Source organism: Bos javanicus, chromosome 3, assembly GCF_032452875.1.
Source record: "Bos javanicus breed banteng chromosome 3, ARS-OSU_banteng_1.0, whole genome shotgun sequence".
Lineage (NCBI taxonomy): Eukaryota > Metazoa > Chordata > Mammalia > Artiodactyla > Bovidae > Bos > Bos javanicus.
In genome coordinates, this window is record NC_083870.1 from 51485214 (window position 1) to 51510882 (window position 25669).

The window sequence follows — 25669 nt, forward strand, 5'->3', positions numbered from 1 at the left end:
CAGGTTAACCCCAAATATCTACAGCAGCACTGTAGAATCTGGTTACATATAACGAAATTTTAAAAGGCTAACCTTACTCTGCGGGGAAAAGAACAACATCTAGTACTGGCTGGATAAAGAAATGAAACTTCATTATTAATAGGACATTTGGAATCAATATAGTCAGTTTTTGTTTTATAGCTATAATAATGTGTAGCTTCGAAAATCAATATGTATTTAGCATCTGGTAGCTGAATAGCAGTCTCTTGTGACTGGGGATGAGTTTCCATGGTTCTTTTTTATGTTTTGAAATGACTAATGGAGCCATCTGGGATAGGCAGATTTTAACTCCCTGAAGACTGGAAAAGTCTTATTTAGCTTTCTAATTCTCCACAATATTGGGCCCAGTGCCTAGCACTCAAGTATTTATTGAATAAATTAGTGATTATGTGGAACATCAGTGTTCGTCCTGACTTAGCTGTTTTTGTCATTCCCTTTTGACTTCTATTTAGTAGTTTCTTGTGGCCTTTAACTTTCTTGAACTTTTTTGGTGGAACTTTCTCAATAAATATTGACATAGGTGTTATGTCATTTTCTTTATAAGGAAACTAAGGCTTTGGAGAGGTTAGGAACTAACCCAGTATCTCACAGCTAATAAGTGGTAGAGCCAAAACTCAGGTTAATTTCATTGGACACTGAAGATCAGATGCTTTCTAGCACACTAGAAATAGAATAAAAGGCACAGGAGCAATCTTGTGTTTCTTAAGTCTCTCTTTTTCCCTTTCCTTCCCCTCTTAAAACAAACATGAAACTAGTAGTTAACACACGTGGGGATGCTTCTCTTTCTCTTAAAACACAAGAGCCTACTAGCCAGTCCATATCCAGCAGACAGTGGTCGGTAGAGCATTGTTACTGGAGTATTCTTCATTTGATTAGTCTATTGGCATTTCATGATACTTGTATGTCTCACGTGTTTAGGTTCTCATGTATCTCTGAAGCATTTTTTAAATTATAAAATATTCCCTGATGGCTAAGATGGTAAAGAATTTGCCTGCAATTCAGGAGACCAGGGTTCAATCCTTGGGTCAGGAAGATTCCCTGGTGAAGGGAATGGCTACCCACTCCAGTATTCTTGCCTGGAGAATTCCATGGGCAGAGGAGCCTGGTGGCTACAGTCCATGGGGTCACTAAGAGTCGGACATGACTGAGTAATATACACATATATAAAATTTACCATTTTAACCATTAACTGTATAGTTCAGTGGCATTAAATACATTCACATTGTTGTGTAACCATCACCAGCATCTATTTCCAGAACTGTTTCATCTTCCTACTCACTTCCTTCAGATTGTTGGCAGAAATTCATCTTCTTGAAGCTATAGGATTGAGGTCTCCATTTGGCAACCTACTCCAGTTTTCATGCCTAGAAAATTCCAAGGACAGAGGAGCCTGGTGGCCACACAGTTTATGGGGTCGGAAAGAGTCGGACATGACTGAGCTACTGAGCATACACACACTCCATTTTCTTGCTGGCTAGGGACCACTTTCAGTTTCTAGAAGCTGCCTGTAGTTCCCTGCCAGATAGCCCTCTAAATAGGCCCCCTCATAACTTGGCAGCTTAGTTCTTTAAAGCCAGCAGAGGTGAGTTTCTGACTCTTAAAGAGGGCCTGGATCCTCTTTAAAAACATTGTTCCTCTTAAGTCAGGCCCACAGAGGATAGTCTCCCTTCTTAACTCACATCAGCTGATTTGGGGCTCTAATTACATCTGCAAAAATCGCTTCACTTTTGCTGTAGAACACAATCTGATCATGGGGTGGCATCTTGCCATAGTCTGCTGGGTGGAAGCAAGTCTCACAGGTCCTACCCACGCTCAAGAGGAGAGGATTATATAGGACGTGAATATGGGGTGCAAGAGGGCACAGTAGAGTGTCTGCTGTAGCTTCCTTTTTTATCCATTTCACAGGGATTTTTGTCAGCAATTGGATACCCTTTTCCCAAAATGATTTTTAATCATGGAAGGAAAAAGAAGATTTGGGATTATCTTGAATTTGAGGAAGAAGAAGACAAACAGTTATCAGACTCTATGGCTTCTCTGGCATATCTAGTATTTGTACAGGGCATCAGTATTGATCAGCTTCCAATGGTCTTAAGGTAGGAGTTAGTGTTTATGTATTCTAAAAGGAATAGCATCAAACGCATTTATCAAATGTCCAACATATATTTATTAATGTATTAGTACATTTTCAGTGAAGTTTAAACAAAACCTATTTTTATTCTAAGTATTACTGCCTATAATCTTTTTAAAACCAGTAATCATCAGTAGTAAAAAGGGTTGGAGGGGAGGCATTGAAATAGACATAAGGAATGATTGGGACAAGAGTCAGAAAGTGTTAAACTGAGCCTGGTTTGAAGCTGTTGGGCCAGTTGCCAAGAGGGTGGTCTAAATTGCCATCATCTTTTAACTGGATTATTAATGTAATCCTGAGTGGATATGCACTTCTAAAAGTACATGTATATGTGTATGTATTTATATATACATTTTTTCTATTTTAGCCCATCATATCTTTTGCAGTTTAATATGGGGCATATTGAAGTCCTTTTACAAAGGTAAGATTATTTAAGTGGCATCTCAGAATTAAATAATAGTGTTAAAATAGCCCTTGTCAAGATCAAGGGAAACTACTTTGTCTTTGCCAGACCCTAGTTAATTAATTATTTTATAAAATAGTGAAGCAAGTATTCACAAGAGACAGAAATGAACCAAAGGGATGTTTACAACAAAATTTCTTATTTTAAGCTAAAGATAATATTAAAATATTGTCTTTTAAGGAAATTTCCAGTGATCTGCTTCTAGGGTTTCTTTGCTTATTTCAGAAGTTGGTAAATTAAAATACCTCTATCCCACTGCAGCCTCTTCCAATCTAAGGAGAGGTGGTCAAGAAAGAAATTCATCCATGGTTTTGCTTCATGGATACAATCTGTGAACTGCATCGAAAGACTCTACCTTTTATAGCTTAGATTATTGACAGTGATATCATTCAATGGCTTTTCTCATTTGAGGCACCAATAAGAAGAACTTTATCTTTTAAAAAAAATTACCAAGTAACAGGTACGCAGTTTTCCCAGATATTTAAGAATCTTGCACAACTCTATGGTTTGTTTTCTTTTTCTATAACATGTTGAAATTCTCTCTTGAGATCAGTCAGGGCCTTTCAGTGCTATCCTGTAGGAATACTAGTGACAGTTTATTAATCCCGTCTCTTCCCAGGTGAAGGAAGATTTGTTACATGGCAAATGTCCAAAGCCTCGGCCTGCAAGGCAGGAATTTCCAAGGGTCTCCTGGCACAAGTAGTTACTAACTCTGTAAATTTACTGTATTGTGTATGTGTTAATGATTTTACACAGTTCCTGTTATATACATAAGATGAGAATGTGTATTGATTTTAATACTCAGTTCTATAGTCTTAAAATTTCCAAACTGTTTAGTCATTGAGGCAAAAAACGGAACACTTTTAATTCCTTTTATGGTTAGAACAAGAACCTGGAGCCTAAGATCATATTTTTTGCCACGGATCTTAAATATTTCATTAACAATGATTGTAAACCTTTAAAAAATAAATGGAAAGCATTACTTTATATATAGATATATATAAAGAATTTAAAAGTTAACCAATTAATCAATTAGAATACATGGCATTATATCAGGCATAATTTATTTCTTAGCACTTGGTGTTGAAATTCTACTGATCTGATACCAGGAAATAAGCCCTGAGTGGACTGATTATGGTAAATTTTGCTATCAGTAGCCAAATCAAAAGACAGATCAAAGGTGGATTAAGAATTTTGATTAAGTTCTTCAACAGAATTTCTCCTTAATATGCTTTTTTAAAGTATTTAAAATTCAATTTTTGCTTTATAATTCTAAAGCAATTTAGAAAACCATGTTGATAAATTTTAATACTCTCTTCCAGAACAGAGGAGTCTGTTTTCTCCAAAGGATTGGTAAGATTTGTTTGCAACCATTATAATTTAAATACACAGTCATGTTAACAAATACAGCTGTTGATGTTACCATATTTGTATCTCTACATATATTTTAATCTGTAGGATCTGTTGGAGAATGGTTTATTGAGAATAGAGGACAACAGTCTACTTCACCAGTACTTAGAAATCAAGAGTTTTCTTACTGTACCTCAGGTAAGTAAAATATGTATTCTAATCTTGAAAAATGCTGCTTTTCTATTCTAAACTTAAGTTCTTCTCAGATTCCTTTCCTGCTTTTTTCTCCATATCCTTTGAAAACTCTGGTACCTTGCTGTCCAGTAGAACTTTCTGTAATGGCAAAAGTATCCTGTTATCTGTGCTGTACGGTTTGAAAGCCACTAGCCATATTGAACACTTGAAACGTGGCTGGTGTGACATAAAGAACTGAATTCTAAATTTTATTTAATTTAACCTTAACTAGCTATATGTGGCTAGTGGCTACTACATTTGACAGTATAGCATCCAGTGGGAAATAGAACTTTCTTCTTTAACACTTTGGTTCTGTAGGAACCTTGAAAAATGAAGCTCCTTTACTTTTATCATAATTCAGGTCCTCAGGACTACATCAAGGCATATATAATTCATTACTACAAAAATATTTTGTTTTTCTCTCCTGTGATTTGTTTTGCCCCTGTTTATTAGTTTTTTGTTATCATAGCCAAATAGGTCTTAGATGTCAATGTAGCAAATTGTTTTTCCACTATTTAAATAGAAAAATCAGTTTCAGTTCGGTCGCTCAGTCATGTCCGACTCTTTGCAACCCCATGGACTGCAGCACGCCAGGTTTCCCTGTCTGTCGCCAACTCCTGGAACCTACTCAAACTCATGACCATTGCATCGGTGATGCCATCCGACCATCTCATCCTCTGTCGTCCCTTTCTCCTGCCTTCAGTCTTTCCCAGCATCAGGGTCTTTTCCAATGAGTCAGTTCTTTGCATCAGGTGGCCAAAGTATGGGAGTTTCAGCTTCAGCATCAGTCCTTCCAATGAATATTCAGGACTGATTTCCTTTAGGATGGACTGGTTGGATCTCCTTGCAGTCCAAGGGACTCTCAAGAGTCTTCTCCAACACCGTAGTTCAAAAGCATCAATTCTTTAGCGCTTAGCTTTCTTTATAGTCCAGTTCTCACATACATGACTACTGGAAAAACCATAGCTTTGACTAGACGGACCATGGCTGGCAAAATAATGTCTAATTTTTAATATGTTGTCTAGGTTGGTCATAGGTTTTCTTCCAGGGAGCAAGCATCTTTTAATTTCATGGCTGCAATCACCATCTGCAGTGATTTTGGAGCCAAAAAAATAGCCTGTCACTGTTTCCATTGTTTCCCCATCTATTTGCCATGAAGTGATGGGACTGGATGCCATGATCTTAGTTTTCTGAATGTTGAGCTTTAAGCCACTTTTTCACTCTCCTCTTTTATTTTCATCAAGAGGCTCTTTAGTTCTTCTTCACTTTCTGCCATAAGGGTGGTGTCATCTGTGTATCTGAGCTTATTGATATTTCTCCCGGCAGTCTTGATTCTAGCTTGTGCTTCATCCAGCCCGGCATTTCGCATGATATACTCTGCATTTAAGTTAAATAAGCAGGGTGACAATATACAGCCTTGATGTATTTGGAACCAGTCTGTTGTTCCATGTCCAGTTCTAACTGTTGCTTCTTGATCTGCATACAGATTTCTCAGGAGGCAGGTCAAGAGTCTGGTATTCCCATCTCTTTAAGAATTTTCCACAGTTTGTTGTGATCCACACAGTCAGAGGCTTTGGCAAAGTCTATAAAGCAAAAGTAAATGTTTTTCTGGCTTCTGTTAGTGTATAATAAGTCTGATTATTTTAAATTAGTGGACTGTATTTCTACATGTTTGATTTCATTTCTTTTGCCACTCTAGACATAATTGAAAATTACTGTGTGTTTCTAACTATACACTTGGTAACACCCACTACAATACCAGTTACAAAATGGATTGTACTTAGCTTCCTGTAGGCATAACAGTAGAGTGAAAGGCTTAAGGCAAAAATTACTTCAGCTTTAAATCTCTTATCCTTGTTTCTCTGAATTTTCAGTATACATTAATAATATAGTTGTTTCTTTGTAGTCAATATAATCTAATATTTGAAATAAATTTGTTTTTTTATTTCCAGGGCTTAGTCAAAGTAATGACCCTCTGCCCCATTGAGACATTGGTATGTAAATATCTGGGACTAAATAATAATGAGTTTCAGTGAAAACTTTTAATAATTTAATCTTTAGTTTATGTAACAGTATTATTTGTTCCATTTTAGAGGAAAAAAGGTTTAGCTGTGCTTCAGCTGTATATTAACAAATTGGATCCACAAGGCAAATATACATTATTTAGGTATGTATCAAAGGTTAATTGAGAAATGTGTGGTTGATTAAAAACCAAATTGATGCCATTAATTATTCCAGAGTATTGTATTTTGGTATGTTTTGCATGTAATTCCACTCTCTTCTCTTTGATAGGTAGAGAGGAATTAATCAAAAATTATGGATACATATATAAATATATATATTGTGTGAATATTACATAATAAACTATATATATACACACTTCAGTTCAATTAATTGAAATACACTAAAATTAAAGTAGACTGAAAAGATTAAACTGAGATTGGTAAGGCTTCTGCTAGAACTTTATATATGTCAATAAATATCCATTATTCACAGTTGAAATTAATGGCTCTTGAAATTAATGGAGTTATAACCTTTGACAGCCTATTCACTTTAACAGTGGAGCTTATTAATAGTAGTGTTTGAGGACCAAAAGATTCTAGCAGCTCTGATTTGAAGATCAGCAAATTTTCTTAAAGGGCCCTAAGTAAATATAGTTTTTATGGGCCACACAGCCTCTGTTACAACTGCTCAACTTTGTGTTTGTAGTAAGGGTCAGTGTGTTCTAATAAAACAAAACAGGCAGTAGGCTGGATTTGGCCTGCAGACCTTAGTTTGTTGATACCTGGGTAATAAAAATGAGTTAAAACCAAATTGGGGCAGTGTTAACATGCTAAGTAAGAAGTGTTCTTTGGGATTGCCCAATACTAGCACTCTTGATTCCTTTTTTCTTCATTTCTGTTTGATAAGAATGAGAGTCAGTTTATGAAATCTCTGTTTGATGCTTAGGTCTTATACCAGCTTTCCTATTCTGATCTACCTGTATTCCTACCCAGAAAACTCCTCCTTCTTAGGTTGATCAGGTTGAGTTTCCTTTCTTTGCAATTAAGTTAATCTAACCAGACTAGTCAAACAGGGAATAATTTGGGGAGTTTTTAAGCTATTATACTAGAGACTGTACTTGCTGTGTTAGATCATTGCACATAATGCATATATGCACATTGCACATAATGCATAAAAAGATTCAAATTTGGTTTAATAGAAATTTCTTTTTGGAAAAACCCAGTTAAAATAGAATTTGCCAGTTAGTGAGGGCAGTAGCCATAACAGGTGACTTTGTCATTGTCTGCACTGTTTTTTCCTATTTCTGTAAATAACACATGGCCCATTTGAATTTGTAAAACTTTGATCATCATTTAATTTATAATGCAGTCCAGGATAATTTCAAATGTATTGTAATTTTGCTTTAAAGGTGCTTACTGAGTACAAGTAATCACTCAGGTGTGGAGGCCTTTATTATTCAAAATATCAAAAATCAAATTGACATTTCGTTAAAGGTAAGAGCATAACTAAGGTGTCAATTATCAATTTATTCTTTTATTTTGTAGGACTTTTTATTCATTTGTGGAATACATTAATGTGGAATCTTGCGCTATGGACCTTTTCTATCTCTAATATTAGGGTACAGGCTCATCTCAGAGATAGTATGGGTCTGGTTCCAGATCACCATGATAAAGCAGAAATCTCCATAAAGCAAGTCACACAAAATTCTTGGTTTTCCAGTGTATATCAAAGTTAATTAGACTACATTTTAATCTGTTAAGTGCAGTAGCATTATGTCTAAAAAATACAATGTACATACCTTAATTTTAAAACACTGTTTTTCTTAAAACTGCTAACTATCATCTGAAACTTCAGGGAGTTGTAATCTTTTTCCTAGTGGAAGGTCGATGTTGATGGCTACTGATCAAGGTGCTGTGGCTATTTCTTAAAGTAAGACAGCAGTAAAGTTTGCCAAGTTGATTGACTGTTTCTTTCACAAATGATTTCTCTGCAGCATGCAAAGCTGTCTCATCATTTTACCCATAAAAGTTCTTTGATTATTGAAGTCAGTCCTCTCAAACTCTGCCACTGCTTTATCAACTAAGTTTTATGTAATATTCTAAATCCTTTGTTGTAATTTCAGCAGTCTGAATAGCATCTTCATCAGGAGTCTATTCCGTCTCAAAACACAATTTTCTTTGCCAACCTAGGAGAAACAGCTCCTCATCTGTTCAGATTTTATCATTGAAATTGCAGCAGTTCATTTACATCTTCAGGCTCCACTTCTAATTTTAGTTCTCTTGCTGTTTCCACCACAGTTATTGTTACTTCCTTTTTTAAAAAAATTTTGGGTGTGCTGGGTCTTAGTTGCAGTATGTGGGTTTTCTCTGATTGTGGCATGTGGGCTTAGTTGCCCTGTTACACGTGGGATCTTAGTTCTCTGACTAGGGATTGAACCTACGTCCTCTGCATTGGAATGTGGATTCTTAGCCACTGGACCACCAGGGAAGTCCCTCCGCTGAAGTCTTGAACTCTTCCAAGTCATCTGTGAGGGTTGGAATCAATTTCTTCCAAATTCCTGTGAATGTTGATATTTTGACCTTTTCTCATGAATCACGAATGATTCCAGAAGGTTTTCAGTTTGTTCTGCCCAGATACATCAGAAGAATCACTGTCTTTGAAGCAATAGCTTTATGAAATGTATTTATTAAAGACTAAGACTTTAAAGTTGAAATTACTCCTTTTTCCATGGGTTGCAGAATGGATATTGTGCTAGCAGGCATGAAGACATTAATCTCATTTTATATCTTCCTTAGATCTTTCAAGTGACAAAGTACATTGTCAGTGAGCAGTAGTAATATTTTGAAAATAATCTTTCTTCTGAGCAATAAATCTCAAGAGTAGGGTTAAAGTGTTCAATAAACCACGTTATAAACAAATATGCTGTCAAGGTTTTATTGTTCCATTTATACAGCATAGGCAGAGTAGATTTGGTATGATTCTTACAGGCCCTATGATTTTTGGAGCAGTAAAAATTAAGCATTACTTTCAACCTCAAGCCACCAACTGTATTAACTCTTGAGAGTTGGTCTGTCCTTCGAAGCTTTGAAGCCAGGCATTTTCTCCTCTAGCTGTGAAAGCCTAGGTGGCATCTTGTTGCAGTATAAGTCTATTTTCATCTACATTGAAAATCTTTTGGTTAGTGTAGGTATGTTGATTAATTACCTTCCTGTGCTGTGCATAGTCACTGAGTTGTGTCCAACTGTTTGCAACTTCATAGACAGTAGCCCACCAGACTCCTCTGTCCATGGGGATTCTCCAGCCAAGAATACTAGAATGGGTTGCCATGCCTTCCTCTAGGGGATCTTCCCAACCCAAGGATCGAACCCAGGTCTCTTGCATTGCAGGCAGATTTTTTACCATCTGAGCCACAAGGGAAGCCCAAAATTACCTTCGGAGATTTTCTGAATCACTGCAGCTTCTACATCTGCACTTGCTGCTTCACCTTGCACTGTTAGGTCTGGAATTGGCTGCTTTTTCAACCTTATGAGTCAACGTCTACTAGCTTCAAACTCCTGCAGCTTTCTCACCTCATAGCCTTCATTAAATGGACGAGTCAGGGCCTTGCTCTAGATTACATTTTGGCTTAAGAGAATGTTGTGGTTTGATCTTCTATCCAGACCACTAAAACTGTCTCCATATCAGCAATAAGGCTATTTCACTTTCTTATCATTCGGGTGTTCAGTGGAGTAGCTCTTAAATTTCCTTCAAGAACTTTTCCTTTGCATTTAGGCTAACTTGCATTTAGGCTAATTTTGGCACAAGAGGCCTAGCTTGGCCTTCGACATGCTTCCTCACTAAGCTTAATCAATTCTAGCTTTTGATTTAAAATGAGACTTATATTACTCTTCCTTTTATTTGAATACATTGTAGGATTATTAATTGGCCTAATTTCAGGACTCTTGTGTCTCAGGAAATAGGGAAGACCAAGGAGAGAGAGAGACAGAGGAATGGCCAGACATTGGAACAGTCAAAACACACATACTTTTCAAGTTCACTGTCTTCTGTGAGCATGGTTCATGGTGCCCCAAAACAGTCAGTTAATGATAATAACATCAAAGATCACTGATCACAGATCACCCTGAAAAATATATAATAATGAAAGTTTGAAATTTTGGAGAATTATCAAAATGTGACACAGATGTGAAGTGAATAAATGCTGTTGGAAACATGGTACCGATAGACTTACTTGACACAAAGTTGCCACTAGCCTTCACTATGTAAAAAATGCAGTAAAGTGCAGTGCAGTAAAATGAGGTATGCTTGTATATTTCCCCCATTTCTACTCTTTTTTAAAAACTTGGATTTTGAAATTGTTAACTATAGATTTAAATTGTACTAATTCTAATATGATTTCTTTTTGTTTTGCTGCATACTTGTGAAATATTAATGGAAACTGAAGTCTGTAAATACTCAGTAATTCCATATAGAGAACAGAGAAAGAGCATACCAGTGCTCTCAAACTAGCAGGGTTTGTTCCAAGTGCCTGGAAATAGTGAATGGAAATCAAAGTTAAAGATATGTATTTAAAATGTGTAACGGCTAATTTTTGTAGTATCAAGGTACTAGGAAAATAAATACTACATGTATTTATCAACCTGTTATTTAAAGCCTTTTTCATGTTTTCTTTTGCTTCTTAGAAAACACAGAACAAATGGTTTACAGGACCACAGCTGATTTCCCTTCTGGATTTGGTACTTGTTCTCCCAGAGGGTGCTGAAACAGATCTACTGCAAAACTCAGATAGGTGAGGTGACCATTACTAAGGTTCACATAGTAAATTCAGAATAAAATGTGAAACCCCTGTTTTGGGAACCTAAACTAAAAAAAAACATATTTTCCTGTGATTTTATAGTTAATGGTTAGTTCATAAAATTACATATTTACATGTTTAAATAATTTTTGTTGTTGTTTAGTTGCTTATATGTTTGGATTTTATTGTTTTGTTTTCCAAGACATCTTTTTTTTTATATACAATATGTAATTTTACTTTTAGTATTACTAGAATGAATGTTGAGATATAGTTGTATATAAAAGGAATCTTAAAATTCAAGAAGCAAAAGATGGTATTCTCAAACATTAAAGATAACAAGTCTCCCTTGGTGGAGAAGGCAATGGCACCCCACTCCAGTACTCTTGCCTGGAAAATCCCATGGACGGAGGAGCCTGGTGGGCTGCAGTCCATGGGGTCGCTAAGAGTCGGACATGACTGAGCCACTTCACTTTCACTTTTCCCTTTCATGCATTGGAGAAGGCAATGGCAACCCACTCCAGTGTTCTTGCCTGGAGAATCCCAGGGACGGGGGAGCCTGGTGGGCTGCCGTCTATGGGGTCGCACAGAGTTGGACACAACTGAAGTGACTTAGCAGCAGCAGCAACAGCAGCAGTCTCCCTTGGGGAAAAAGAGAATAGTAATTTTCACAATTAAATTTTGTGAACTTGGAGAATGAGAGTAATAAATTATGTTAAGGGAGGAAGATATGTGATAAAATATTTTAAAGGAAAAGTTTTGGATGCCCAAACATAATTGTAGAAATATACCCAAGGTTTTAACTTAACCTTTATTCACTGAAATTGCTGATTATGTAAAATTGTACTGTTAAGTAATAAATCATATTTTTTTAATTAACAGGATAATGGCTTCATTGAATTTATTGAGGTATTTGGTTATCAAAGATAATGAAAAAGACAATCAAGTAAGTGAATTTTTTTTTTTTTTTAATTTTTTGTGTGTGTGTGTGTGTAGTAAAGTTTTATTAAAGTATAAAGGAGATAGAGAAAGCTTCTGACATAGGCATCAGAAGGGGGCAGAAAGAGTACCCGTAAGTGAATTTTTTAAAAAAGAAACTGTATTATTCAAATGCGTAAGGAATGTTTTGTTATTTTCTTATCAATATCTACTTAAGCCAGTGAGTAATATTTTACCCAGTTGCAATAAGTGCCAACAATTATTCTTTAAACTTGAAGTGAATTCCCAGGAGTCCTTACCACCCCACATCCACTTGCCCTTCCCTTTTCCTGTTGTGCCTCTGTGCTCTTGCTGTGAGCATCGCTTAGCTCTGTTACGTAGGTAAGTTGCAGCTCCTAAGTTAACTAACCTTTCGAAACTCAACATATGTTTGCTTATCTTGTTCATTAACCTTCACCTATATAGCTCATGACTTACGTCTGAGCTATACAAAATAAAATAATCTGATATCCCCCTAATCGGACTTGACAAATTGAAGCATTTTCAGCACTAAATCTGTTAACAGCACCTTTTGAATAATGTGTAGGAAGTTAAAATTTTTAAAAATAGTGCACCATAAGAGGTATTCAGTAAGCAGAAAACTATTTGAGGGATATTTGTCATACAGTAAAATTATATTTGCTTTTTATCTTCTCTTTCTACTTAACTCTGATAGTTCCTTTCTCTATATGTGTCATCTTATTAACTGTAACTACCTGAATTACATGCATGATTAAGCTTTTTAGAAAGTAATAAATGAAATGAAAGTAATTGAGTTTTATATAAGAATCCCAGAGCCTTTTTTTTTTTTTTAAAGTAAATCATGATTTGGGATCAAACATTTATGGAAAAAGTAGCAGTAGATTTTTGACTGAATCTATTAGGTTCATTGATCTGACTTCCCATTCATTGCTCTTCGGCCAAAAATAGTTATGTGCTATCACTGACTAGTGGATACTCTAAACAAGGATGCTTTTTTTTTCTAACGTTTTTTCAAACATAAAGCCAAGTTGAAAGAATTTCAGAGTGATCACTGTTTTATGTGCTGCAGAGATTCTACTGTTAACATTTTACTCTGCTATTATCACTTATCCAGCTCTCTATCCTGTACCCATCCTTCAGTCTCTCTTTATTTTTTGATGCAGTTCAGGGTAAACTACAAACATCATCATACTTTCCCATAAATACTTCAGCACACATTTCATTCAAAAGAGTTACATATTTGTGTATAATTTTTCTTTGAGTTAAAGTTCACATAAAATCTAATGCCCAAATTTTAATTATACATTAACTGAGTTTTAACAAATGCTTAGATCTGTTATCCAAATCCTTATCAAATATAGAACATTACTAACATCACGAGAAGCTCCCTTTTCCCCTCCCAGTTAATGCTGATGTCATCATTCCACACCCATCCCTAGCCCCTGACAACTCTATCCTGTCCGGGTGCTATCGTATATTCTTCACTATGCTATCAGTGCTCTTTAGTTTTATTTTTCATAGATGATGTTAGCACAGGAAGGATCTATAACATGCACAAGGGCATATAATTAGCAAGAAGCAGAAATAGCCATGACCAAAGGCAGTGACTAGAACTTCCTCTTTTTTTTTTTTGTAGTAAATTCAGGAGCAGTGGAAGCCCTGAGGCTTCCAAAAAGTGTCCTTAAAGTATGGTATGAGTTTTTACTTTTGTCAGGAAGAGGCCATATCTAGAAATGATCTGATTTGTCTGACAGGGTGAGAAAGCATCTTCTTGATTAGGAGGGATAGATTTATTATTAGTAGGTATGGAGCACAGTGTACCACAGGGATAGCAAAGAGAGGGAAGGCAGAGCAGTTTTAGCACTGTGCAATGTCTACTCTGATATCCACAGATAATACCTCACATTTATTTAGTTTGAATATTATATAGTAAAGAAAAGGATGTAACCAGCTTATAAGACTGCCTTCTTATGTAAGTTTTAAAAATTTTTTCTTAAGAATCAACTATTCCAAAGTATTGCCATGCAGGTTACCATAAGAATCATCATACCAAGGAAACTGGCAAAAAAAACAAAACAAAACAAAAAGCCAATCCAAGATGGTAACCTAACATCTTTGAGGCAATTTATTCATCATGGAAGCATTTCTACCAAGTGCAGTCACAGTAGGTCCTGAATATAAATGAGAGGCATATCTGTCTGCTGTGGTTAACAAGAAAATAATAGGTTCTGAGTTTTTAGAAATATTTGATTAAAGGAGAAACAAAATGATATTCTAATGATGCTGAACTGTGAGTAGTTTTATTCAAAAGGACTCCTATCAGTACCTGTCTTTGAGTTAAATATGCTGTGGTGGTAACTAGTCAGATGAAAAGCTGAAAAGCCATCAAAAAGTGTACAGAAAAACTAAGAACAGGATCATTAAAATATAAAACAAGGTGATTCATAATTGAATAATGATCCATTTTTTTTCCTGCTATTTTGGGTTACTGTCATCTGACTTTCTTCATAAATCATTCCCTTCCTTTTTGCATAATAGGCTTCTTCATAATAGTCTCTTAATCTTCATAATAGTCTCTTCATCTCTGCATAATAATTTAAAAGCACTTTCCCCACACTTCAGCTTCACATAACTTCTTGGACCTTGAAACTCCATCTCTCTCTACTGGTCAAACCAACTTAATTTTTAGACTAGTGTTCACTATTATTTGGTAGGTATCTTTATATAAGTGTTAATTGTTTAATTACAGTAATTTATTCTAATACACAGCCTATAATAATTTATCCCTCACCTTCTAGCTACTCATTTCCTTATCTATCTCTGCTTACCTATTTTTTTTTTCCTAAATAATTTGTCATTGTAATATATAGAAAGCAGGATCAAGAGAAACAATGTAAGACTGTAAAGGCCAGAAGTGTGTATCAGGAACTTTAAAAAATTGAATTATGTAATGTGCACATACATGCTTTTCATTTAGGATAGAACAATAAATACCTGGCATACATCCACATACATATAATTCTATATATAATCCACATTTTAGGTTCTCATTTAAATTGTTTCTTTCTCCAAGATTAAAACATATACCCTGTATGTTATTTGCAGAGCCAAATGACTTAAGGTTATAACATTCCTTAATATTACAAGTGATAAAGTTCTAAAATATTATTTCATAAATAAGACATGATACACAAATTAGAAGGGAAAAACTGGGTCTTATTCATTTCCTTCCTTTTATTTCTTCAGTATCATGGTTGACTGTGTCCTTTGCAAGGTCCCTTTCCTCACAATAAATTTCATTATGTTATAAAACTGCCTTTCTATTTTGTGCAACAAACTGCAGTGAAATTTGAAATGTATAGTTAAGCTCTAAAATTGAAATGGTCTCAGTACTCTACCAGTGTGTTGCTTGGGTATAAAATTTTAAAGTAAGCACTTGTGAACATTTCAAATTTTTATCCTTATAACTATTTTTAAAAATCTTGTTACTTTTTTCTAGACATTGAAGTAAAATATGATTTTCTTTGTATTTTTTTTTCCATAAATCTAATAATCTTAAAGAATCCCCCGCAATGCAGGAGATGCAGGTTCAATCCCTGAGTCAGAAAGATCCCCTGAAGGAGAGCATGGGAACTCACTCAAGTAGTCTTGCCTGGAAAATTCCATGCCAGAGAAGCCTAGTGGGTTACAGTCCATGGGGTCGCAAAGAGTCAGACACAGCTGAGTGACTGAGTACACATGCATACCATCTTAATGTAAAAGAGAGAAAATATTCTTGTTTCCACAGCTTCTTCACTCCTACGTGTTTCTAAAAAAATATTACTGTTATTCATCACATGAAAAATTTGTGGAATTATGCAGAACTGAATGTGAACAAATTTTCTTTAGCCTCATTGTGGCACATTTTATTACCTTATTGTAAGTTTTAGATTATGGACTGTGTATTACATTATTGCCATTAAGAGAAACTAAAGTCTTTTATTGAAGTCTTTTATCTTAGGGGGTCTTTATTAGACCTTCTAGAGTTACACTGTCCAATAGACAGTAGCCACACATGACTATTAAATTTTAAATTAATTTTTAAATTTTTAAAATTAAAAATTCAGTTCCTCCTTGGCATTGGACAGCATCATTCTAGATCACTGTTTCTCAGCATATGGGTCTAATAAAAATTACCTGGATATCTTACATAATTCAATTTTTAGAAATTCCTAATATGTACTTGTTTAGATTGATATTAAAAATGGGTGAAGACACAATATGTTAATTAAAAAGGAAGTATAAATACAGCACAGATTGAAGAACAAAAGGAAAGCTACATGAAAACATTCCAATAAAATTTGAAACTTCAATAAAATGGAATTTGTTAGAAAATATAATCTAACAAAACTCTTAACAATCTACTAAGAGAAATCACAGGGCAGATAATTTTTACCATAATTTAAAAAAACATATACTCAAGTCTCATACAAAACATTCAAAAGACTAGAAAAAGTATAGTTGTGTCTAAATGTTATGTTTAGTAAAGTATGACCTTAATACCCAAACAGTCTAGGATAGTGTGCTTCAGTGAAATTACAGGCTCTCCCACATTGCAGGCAGATTCTTAACAAGCTGAACCACCAGGAAAGCCCAAGAACACTGGAGTGGGTAGCCTATCCCTTCTCCAGCAGATCTTCCTGACCCAGGAATCGAACTGTGGTCTCCTGCATTGCAGGCAGATTCTTTACCAGCTTAGCTACTCAGGGAAGCAGATATATAGATAATAATATTACCAAAACCAGATTTAGCAAAAAAAAATTGTTATAAGTCATCAAACTCAGTTGGATTCATTCTGGTAATACAAGGTAATGTAATTTCATAGGTTAAAGTAGAGGAAGTACTTGATTATATCAATAGTTATATTTATACTATTTATAATATAGCATTTAATACATTCAATATATAATCATGATAAAAATATTAGTCCACCAGAAAATAATATAATTATAACAAAAAATATGAGATACTTAGGAAAACATGTAAAAATATGTGTAAAACTTTATGAGGGAAAAAAAGGGGGGAAGAATGGGACTGTTCAATAGATGATAATGATGGGTAATTTGTCACACTTATGGGAAGGGGGGAATTAAGATGCCTATGTCACATAATATACAAAACAAAATTCCAAATAGATTAAAGACTTAAGGTTGAAAAGGAATTTACAAGTTTTTAGAATACTGTGTAACCTAAGGGTAGAGAAGGCTTTCTTAAGTAAAGAAGCACTAACCACAAATGAATAGATTGATAAAACTAATAACATTGAAACTAAAACCTATTCAAGGAAAGAAAATGCATACAAACTGAAAAAGCCACAAAAAGAAAGAGAAAGAAAACCAAAATACTTCTTCCACCCAATAGTTAGTATCAAAAAATCAGATAACTATAAAGCAAGAATCAAGACCACAAATCAGAAAAATAAGTAAAGGATACAGATATTGTAAGGCAGCTCAAAGAAGAGGAAACCCGAATGGCCAATAACCACAAGACAATATTCCCAATATCAGTAGTGTTTATGGAAGTGTAACTTAAAACTGCAGCGAGATTCTATTTCACAGCCACCACAGTGGCAAATGTTAAAAAGGTAGATAGCATAGGTTAGGATACAGAACAGTGATGAAACAAAGTAGATAACCATTTTGGGGCAATTTGGCATTATCTAGTGAAATTGAATAAATACTCTTAACTCAGCACCTTCTGTTTTAAGGCATCTTAATGAGTCCTTAAATCAATTTACTGATTTAGACTGGCAAGTTTTACAAAATGAAATAGAATATAATTGAGGTTGTTTGCACAGATTCTTAGTTACAGATATTGCAGCAAATTTTGTGGTCACTTGCAAAGAACAAGGTTTGAAAATGGAGGGGATATGACAGATTGGCTAGGAATAAAATGTATGTTGCTTTCCAATATCTCTGACATATTCAACGGTCAGCAGAAAGGCTATGATACTGTACAGTTTAATTTTATAGTAACATAGTATATGGTTAAGTGGGAAGCAAACTGTCCCTCCTATCAGTAAAATTGTGAAAGTTCACAAATTATTTTAATCTGTGTATTTTCAGAATGAACTTTGAGAGAGAAAACTTTTTTCCCAAATTCATGACAATAAGAAAAATAAGTGAAAAATATAGAAACATTCACTTTCAACTGTTGATCTGAAACTGTAAATAGTGCCAATATGCAGAAAAATACTGACCCTACAATTAGTAGACTTAGCCTTAATTTGAACTACATTATAAAAAGGAAGAAAATGAATATAACTTTAAAGCTAAGATTAACTGAAAATGTCAAACCTCTGGCCTAATGTTTTTGTAAAAGTATAAAAGAGAATCTTAAATTTGAAATAAGAAAAAAAATAAATAAAGCTAAGATTATTTAAGATGGTTTCATCAAAAGTAAATACCCAATGAAAATGATAGTCTAAAATTTTTCTTGCACATGAAAGCTAAAAACCTTCCAAATTAGACATCTAGAAACAACATTCTGAACTTGTGAATGAGGCCCTGTAATGGTTTGAAAGATGAAAAGTTACCAACATTCTTCTAGTCTCATTATCAGCATATATAATTACATATTTTTTAGCAAATGAGAAAAGTCACTCAGTTTGGCCTGCAAAGTTTATTTTTCCAGCATATACAGTGTTGGATTGTGTCTATTGATTTATTTAAAAGTATGTCTTAATGGTAACATGATGTTTTGGAAAATCTATATTGCAAAACATGGATGCAAAGGTTCTGATGCTTCTTCATGAAACATAAATTGTGTAGCACTTAAATTGATATTTGGTACTTGCAAAACAATATGAGATTGTTTCACCTTAACCTTTATATACATCTAGAGATTAGCTATATTTACTGAATTGGAAGCACACTGGGGGTCACTCAAAGTAGAAAGTTTATAGCAATAAGTGACAGAGCAGAACTATGAGCAATTACCTTCTTAAACTGTCAGAAGCACTAGCAAGTTGTTTTAAGTCAGTTGGAAAATTTTGGTATTCAAGGAAATCCCTCTGGATATAACTATATTATAAAAGTGGTGAAAATTGTTAATTTTAGCAGTTCACTGATAAGCCAAACTCTTGAAACTTTTTTCAGTGATTGGCTCTAAGCATGACCAATGTATCATATCAGAGTTCATTTATTGTTCCTTTGGAAAGTTCGAAGTAGGGCATAAGAACTCAAGGATAATATACATGTTTTTCTAGTTGAAAAGCAATCTTATCTGACAGTTATTTTCAAAGATAATATTGAGTGGCAAAATTGACATATGTATCTGATTTTCTGGCACGCCTAAGACATAAAAATTGAAACCACAGGAAAACATGAGTGTATTTTTCATATGTTAAACTTATCTGTCAGTTGTAGAAGACATTACTGTTACAGAAGGAAACTATCATCATTTTGATAGTAAGATTTCAAATAACTTCTATTACTAATTAAGAGTGAATGAAAATTTGTTCAACTTAGACCAACATTTTTTAAAGGAAACTTTCCTATATTCTGGACATAAGTCTTTTATTAGGTATGGTTATTATATTTTCTTCCAGTTTGTGGCTTATATTTTCATAATAGAAATTTTTAAAGAACAGAAATGTTAAATTTTGAGGAAGTCCAGCCTATCAATTCTATTCTTTTAAATCATTTATATTTCTTTGGATTCTAACAAATCTTTGTTTTAACCCAAGATCACAGATTTTCTAGTAGAAGTTTTATTGTTTAGATTTTTATATTTATACTTATGATTGACTTCAAATAAATTTTTTATATGGTGAAATAGGGTTAAGGTAGTTTTGTTTTGACTCCAGCAGTATTTGTTGAAAAGGCTATACTCAAATTGTCTTGTTACCTTTGTCAAAGATCAAAAAGATCATATAAGTATGGGTATATTTTTGGATTCTATTCTGTTCCATTGAACTGTCTTCTTTCACCAGTACCACACTATCTTGATTACTGTAACTTTATAGTAAGTCTTATGTGTGAGTATGCCAACTTTGTTCTTTAAAAAAAAATTTTGGCTGTTCTAGATTCTTTGCTTCTCCATTTGAATTTTAGAATAATTCTGTCTTTCTACCTGTAGAGGAACAACATTCCTGTTTTTCTGCTCTACTCTCAGTGCTTAACCTCGTTTTTTTGTACTTTTGGTTACCAAATGTGCAGAGATTTTCCCATATCAAGGAATTTTTTGACACCAAGTAGATGTCCTACAATTGAGTCCCCTTGTGACACTCTTCCTGGAGATAGCATCAGATTACAGAGGCTAAGGGCTCAGTCCCACAACATTACCTCCCTTCCCTCTTCAGATGCCAGTCACGAGTCCAGGTATTGATCTGACTTCTGACAGACTGGCTAAAACAGGTTCTCACAACCCCCTCCTCAGGTTCAGTTAATTTGCTAAAGTTGTTCACAGAACTCAGAACATTTTACCTACTGGATCACTGGTTTATTGGGAAAGGATGTAACAGCACAGCGAGATGAAAGAGATGCATAAGGCAAGGTATGTGGGGAGGGGCACTAAGTTTTCATGCCCTCCCTTGAAACTACTTTCCCAGCACCTCTACCTGTTCATCAACCAAGAAGCTCTCTGAACCCCATTCTTTTGAGTTTTTTGGAGGCTTCATTACATAAGCATGGTTGATTAAATCACTGGTCACTGATGACAGCTCAATCTCCAGCCCCTCTCCCCTATAAGGAGTTTGTGGTGAGAGGAGTTGACAGTTATAACCCTCTAATCACACAGTTCCTCTGACAGCCAGCCCCCATTCTTATTAGGGGCTTTCCAACAGTTACATTCCTGGCTGAAAGAGCTTCTTATGAATAACAAAATACACTTTGACCACTCTTCACTTAGGAAATTCAAGAGTTTTAGGAGCTCTTTGCCAGGAACAGGATGTAGACCAATACTAGTGCTCTTTGGGGGTGGGGGAAGAAAACACACCACCAAGGGGCACAAGGGAACTTCTGGGGTCATGAGACTGTCTTCATAGTGGTGGTGGCTATACTGCTGTATATCTTTGTCAGAACTCAGAACTGTACAGCTAAAAAGAGTTTACTGAATGTAAATGATACCCAACACACCAGACCTTAAAAAATGTGTAGAAAGAAAAGGACCAGGCTCAATACCAGAATAGATGTCAGTGACTCCAAGCACACCATTGTTCTTAATGTGTATTTTGGAATTATTTTGGGGTTTTTCTGCATTATATTTAAATATTGATAGAATTATATTTGATATTATAAATAGAACATTTTGTAAAACATTTGTTTCAGCTATATAAATGTGTGTTGAGTTGTGATGTAAATTATATTTCTTACTGTGGGCCATGGTAAAAATATTTTGAAAAATGCTACCCTAGAAAAACTTATCCCATGTAAATAGGAAGAGATATGCAGCAGTTTCAGTGAGCACTGTTTGAAATATTTAAGAAAACTAGTAATAGGATACATCGTATAGTGGGATGCCTGTATATCAGTTAAACTGAAAAGATAAGCGCTATAACATAAATAACCCTCAGAAACATAGGACTGAACAAAAGGGAGCTAAAGTAGGATGCTTTGATGTCATTTATATATTTTTAAACATGCAAAATTGGGATGTATAAATACATTAACTGCTAAAACCTAAAACCTCAAGTTTTAGAAAATTTTGCATAGTTAATGGCTTACACTTGACTAAAGAGGGCTTCAACCATGTCTGTCTTTTTAAGTAAATAGGGCAAGATGTGTGCATTTGACAAAGCTTAGTGTGAGTATAAAGGTGTTTTCTCTGTCCTCTTTATGTTTGAATGTGTTTTAATCTGTAGAGGGTCATCAGTACCTTCAGCCTTGAAAGCCATCTGTGATATTCGGTGGTAGCAGTGGGTTCTACTTTTAAGCTTAGAGGAAAGGGAAAGAAGGTTTTAAAAAGCGGGTGTGGGGATAGAGAAAGGTGAAAGAAAAGGCTGGAGAGCGAGGGAGGAACATAAGAAGTGAAACCAGTGGGTGCGTATGGTTGCGTAACATGCTTGATATGCTGTGTGACTATCCTCGGAAGTTTCTACTGCACTAACGCATAACCCACGTTTTTCACGTAAGGACAAAAAACTTAGGATTTCAATGGATGTTTAAAAATGTCTTTTAAAGTATACAATTGAAACTGGTTCATTGTTTAAAAATCAGGATAAATAAGCAAAAAGAAAATAATAAAATCTCAGCATTTATTTTTGATATTATAGTATATACCCTTTTGGCTTTATACCAGAAAATCTGTACTTTTTTTTAAAAAGATCATATTATAGGAGTCATACTGCAGCCTTTTTATTTGCTTTTTTACCACTCCCCAGTATGTACTGAAGAGTAGTACTATTTTACCAGCAGTGTAGTGTTCCATTGTGTGGATATGGAAGTTACCCCACTCCTGATGTGAAAAACTGTCATTATTTCCAATTTTTCACTATTTAAACATTTTTATAAACATATCTGCAGTGAAATCATTACAACATACATCTTTAAGTCTTCCCCAGGTTAAGTTCATAGATGGTGAGTGGAAAAGTATGCATATTTTTGAGATTGTGGATTCTTGATAGTTCCTCAAGAACTCCACTTTTCCTCATAATATAGGAATAATGAGAAAGGACAGATTTAAATTAAAGGGATATATGTGACAGTAAAATTATAAATTATTCAACACAGATACGTGTAGATTTTATTTTTGAGAGCTGTATATGTTAAATGTTATATAGTACTTGGATCAAAATAAGCTCAATTACAAAATAGGTTTTCATATGATCCAGTTCTAGTTAAAGATAATTGGATTCCTAAGTTTTCATTTTTTGCCTAAGCTACTTTCCTTTGTAATAAGTAACTGGAAACTGAGCAATACGAATGAATTTTCTTTTTCTTCTTTAAAAAAAACAACAACTAAGACTTTACGATTCCCTTTTAGTACTATAGGAAGAAATGCTCTTAGAACAAAAATCTTTAATACGAATGACAAAATAATCCTAAGCTGTCCCAGACAGGTAAAATCTCCATCTTTATTGATCACCAAGAAAGTCTTAAGTCAGCTTTGTGTTAGAAGTTTCCATCAATAGAGAAGGAATAGAATCCTCTGGCACTAGATCTGTGACAAGGATATCATTTGAAAGATAAGAAGTTGAAGGGGACTTACAACATAGAGTCATTATGGGGATGGTTTATAAGAGAAATGTCTCAGACTATGTGGATTATTTTCAGATAATTTTCTCATGGATAAAACTTGGAAGTTACAGATCTCAAAACCAGAAGCTGTCCAAATGACAAAATGAATATGCTAAACAAGTGCGTTTTTGTTTTGATTTGTATTTACATACAATAACTAGATGTAGTAATGAATGTACTAATAAACAGTCTACTCTACTCTGAAAGGCAAAGATCATGTCTTCCTCATTTCTGTTTCTCCAACACTCAGCACTTGTTTAATACTCAGTTCAGTCGCTCAGTCGTGTTTGACTCTTTTGAGACCCCATGAATCACAGCACACCAGGCCTCCCTGTCCATCACCAACTCCCGGAGTTTACCCAAACTCACGACCATTGAGTCAGTGATGCCATCCAGCCATCTCATCCTCTGTCATCCCTTTCTCCTCCTGCCCCTAATCCCTCCCAGCATCAGGGTCGTTTCCAGTGAGTCAGTTCTTTGCATGAGGTGGCCAAAGTATTGGAGTTTCAGCTTCAGCATCAGTCCTTCCAATAAACACCCAAGACTGATCTCCTTTAGGATGGATCTCCTTGCAGTCCAAGGGACTCTCAGGAGTCTTCTCCAACACCACAGTTCAAAAGCCATCAGTTCTTTGGTGCTCAGCTTTCTTCACAGTCCAACTTTCACATCCATACATGACCACTGGAAAAACCATAGCCTTGACTAGACAGACCTTTGTTGGCAAAGTAATGTCTCTGCTTTTGAATATGCTATCTAGGTTGGTCATAACTCCTTCCAAGGAGTAAACATCTTTTAATGTTTAATACTAGACGACAGTAAATCTTGAATGAAATAACTAATTGTTTCATTAATTCTTCCAAACAGACTGGTTTGTGGACAGAACTTGAAAAGATTGAGAATAATTTCTTAAAGCCCCTCCATACAGGACTCAATATGTCAAAAGCGCATTATGAAGCAGAAATTAAGAATAGCCAAGGTTGGTAATGTAAAATTTCATTTCCAGTTAAGCCTAAAAATTAGTCAGATTTTTTAAACTCATTTATATTCCAAATAAAGAACTTTATCTTGTACTTGTCTAACTTATAGCCAACAAGGAACCATGACAACTGAGTCATTTTATTTATAACTAAAATGATTCTTTGTGAATATATATTCCAATTAATACTGAAATTGGGTTAAATATTTAAACCAAACTGGAACATAGTCTGGTTTAAAACCTCAAGTTCTGATTAGAAACTAATTGTATCACAAATATTTCTGTTTGGATACCGTTGTACTTCTTTCAGTATTGAGGGGTCCATCCCCCATGATATCTTTACTAAATCTCGACCTCCACTAAATTTGTACAAATTACAAACAAGAATCTTAGGTCCAGAATTACTTTTTAAAGTCAGCAGTTCTAATAATCTTGTAATCTTTTCTATATAACTATGGTGGTATTTGTGCAGACATCACTATAAATAAAAATTTTGTCTTAGTGTGACAGGTTATAATTCTGATTTTATGTTGACAAAAGTTTCATTCATCTTGTACATGCCAAAATAATGCTATTCACCTGAAGAAACATTAATTCACATGTTACAGAATTTTGATATTTTTATTTGTTCACCACCAGATTTTACCATACCCTGAGCTATTAAATCTTCCTGGTTGGCTCAGTGGTAAAGAATCTGCCTACCAATGCAGGAGATATGGGTTCAATCCTGCGTCAGAAAGATCCCCTGGAGAAGGAAATAGCAACCCACTCCAGGATTCTTGCCTGGGAAATCCCACAAAGGACCTAGCAAGCAGGCTACAGTCCAAGAGTCGGACATGACCTGGCAACTAAACAACAACACAACTAGCTATTAAAACCATAAGACTTAATTTACACAAATAACTGGCATTTAAGTTAGTAAACAAATTATAAATTTATTATTGAAATCTGAGAGTTTTTAATGGTTAAGTGTGACACGGTTTTTTCCTTCTCTTATAGAAGTCCAGAAGTCTAAAGATCATTGTTCACTAAATGTAGGTAGAGAAGAGATCCCAAATATGCCTCCTGAAATGCAACTTAAGGTAGATATGAAATTTTCCTAAGCTACATCCAACAACTCTTTTCTCTTTTTTGCTTTGCTTTGTTTTAAACGCAGCCTTAGTAACCAATTTTTCTTGGCATTATAGGTCCTACATTCAGCTCTTTTCACATTTGATTTGATTGAAAGTGTTTTGGCTCGAGTAGAAGAACTCATTGAAACAAAAACAAAGTCTACCTCTGAGGAAAATATGGGATAAAGTGAAAGCTCCATCTCCTAAATAAAAACTAGTAATACACTATATTTTTCATTATGGTTTATTTAATACCTTTATAGAAGTTTTTCTGTAAAACACACTGAAAATAAATGTAGCTTCTCTTACTTATCTGTTTCAGCAGTGACACATTATGGATCAGTAGCATTGTTTCCTTTTAAAAAGGTATCTATATGGTAAATAATGCCCATGTGTAT

At 34.7% G+C, this 25669-nt stretch overlaps 1 protein-coding gene across 4 annotated transcripts in view; it reads left to right on the top strand.

Moving 5' to 3' along the window:
• GLMN (glomulin, FKBP associated protein) overlaps positions 1-25501 on the top strand; it is a 44499-nt gene extending 18998 nt beyond the window's left edge. For 3 of the 4 annotated variants that reach the window (XM_061411216.1, XM_061411219.1, XM_061411217.1), the window contains exons 8-19: positions 1945-2132; positions 2535-2588; positions 3953-3983; positions 4089-4178; positions 6167-6208; positions 6308-6381; positions 7627-7711; positions 10898-11004; positions 11890-11953; positions 24048-24159; positions 25159-25241; positions 25347-25501. In XM_061411216.1, the coding sequence (XP_061267200.1) occupies positions 1945-2132; positions 2535-2588; positions 3953-3983; positions 4089-4178; positions 6167-6208; positions 6308-6381; positions 7627-7711; positions 10898-11004; positions 11890-11953; positions 24048-24159; positions 25159-25241; positions 25347-25457 (1041 nt within the window). In that variant the 3' untranslated portion in view covers positions 25458-25501. The remainder of the gene's footprint in view (positions 1-1944; positions 2133-2534; positions 2589-3952; positions 3984-4088; positions 4179-6166; positions 6209-6307; positions 6382-7626; positions 7712-10897; positions 11005-11889; positions 11954-24047; positions 24160-25158; positions 25242-25346) is intronic. The other variant, XM_061411220.1, reaches the window with a different exon arrangement.
• The last annotated feature ends 168 nt before the right edge of the window (positions 25502-25669 follow it).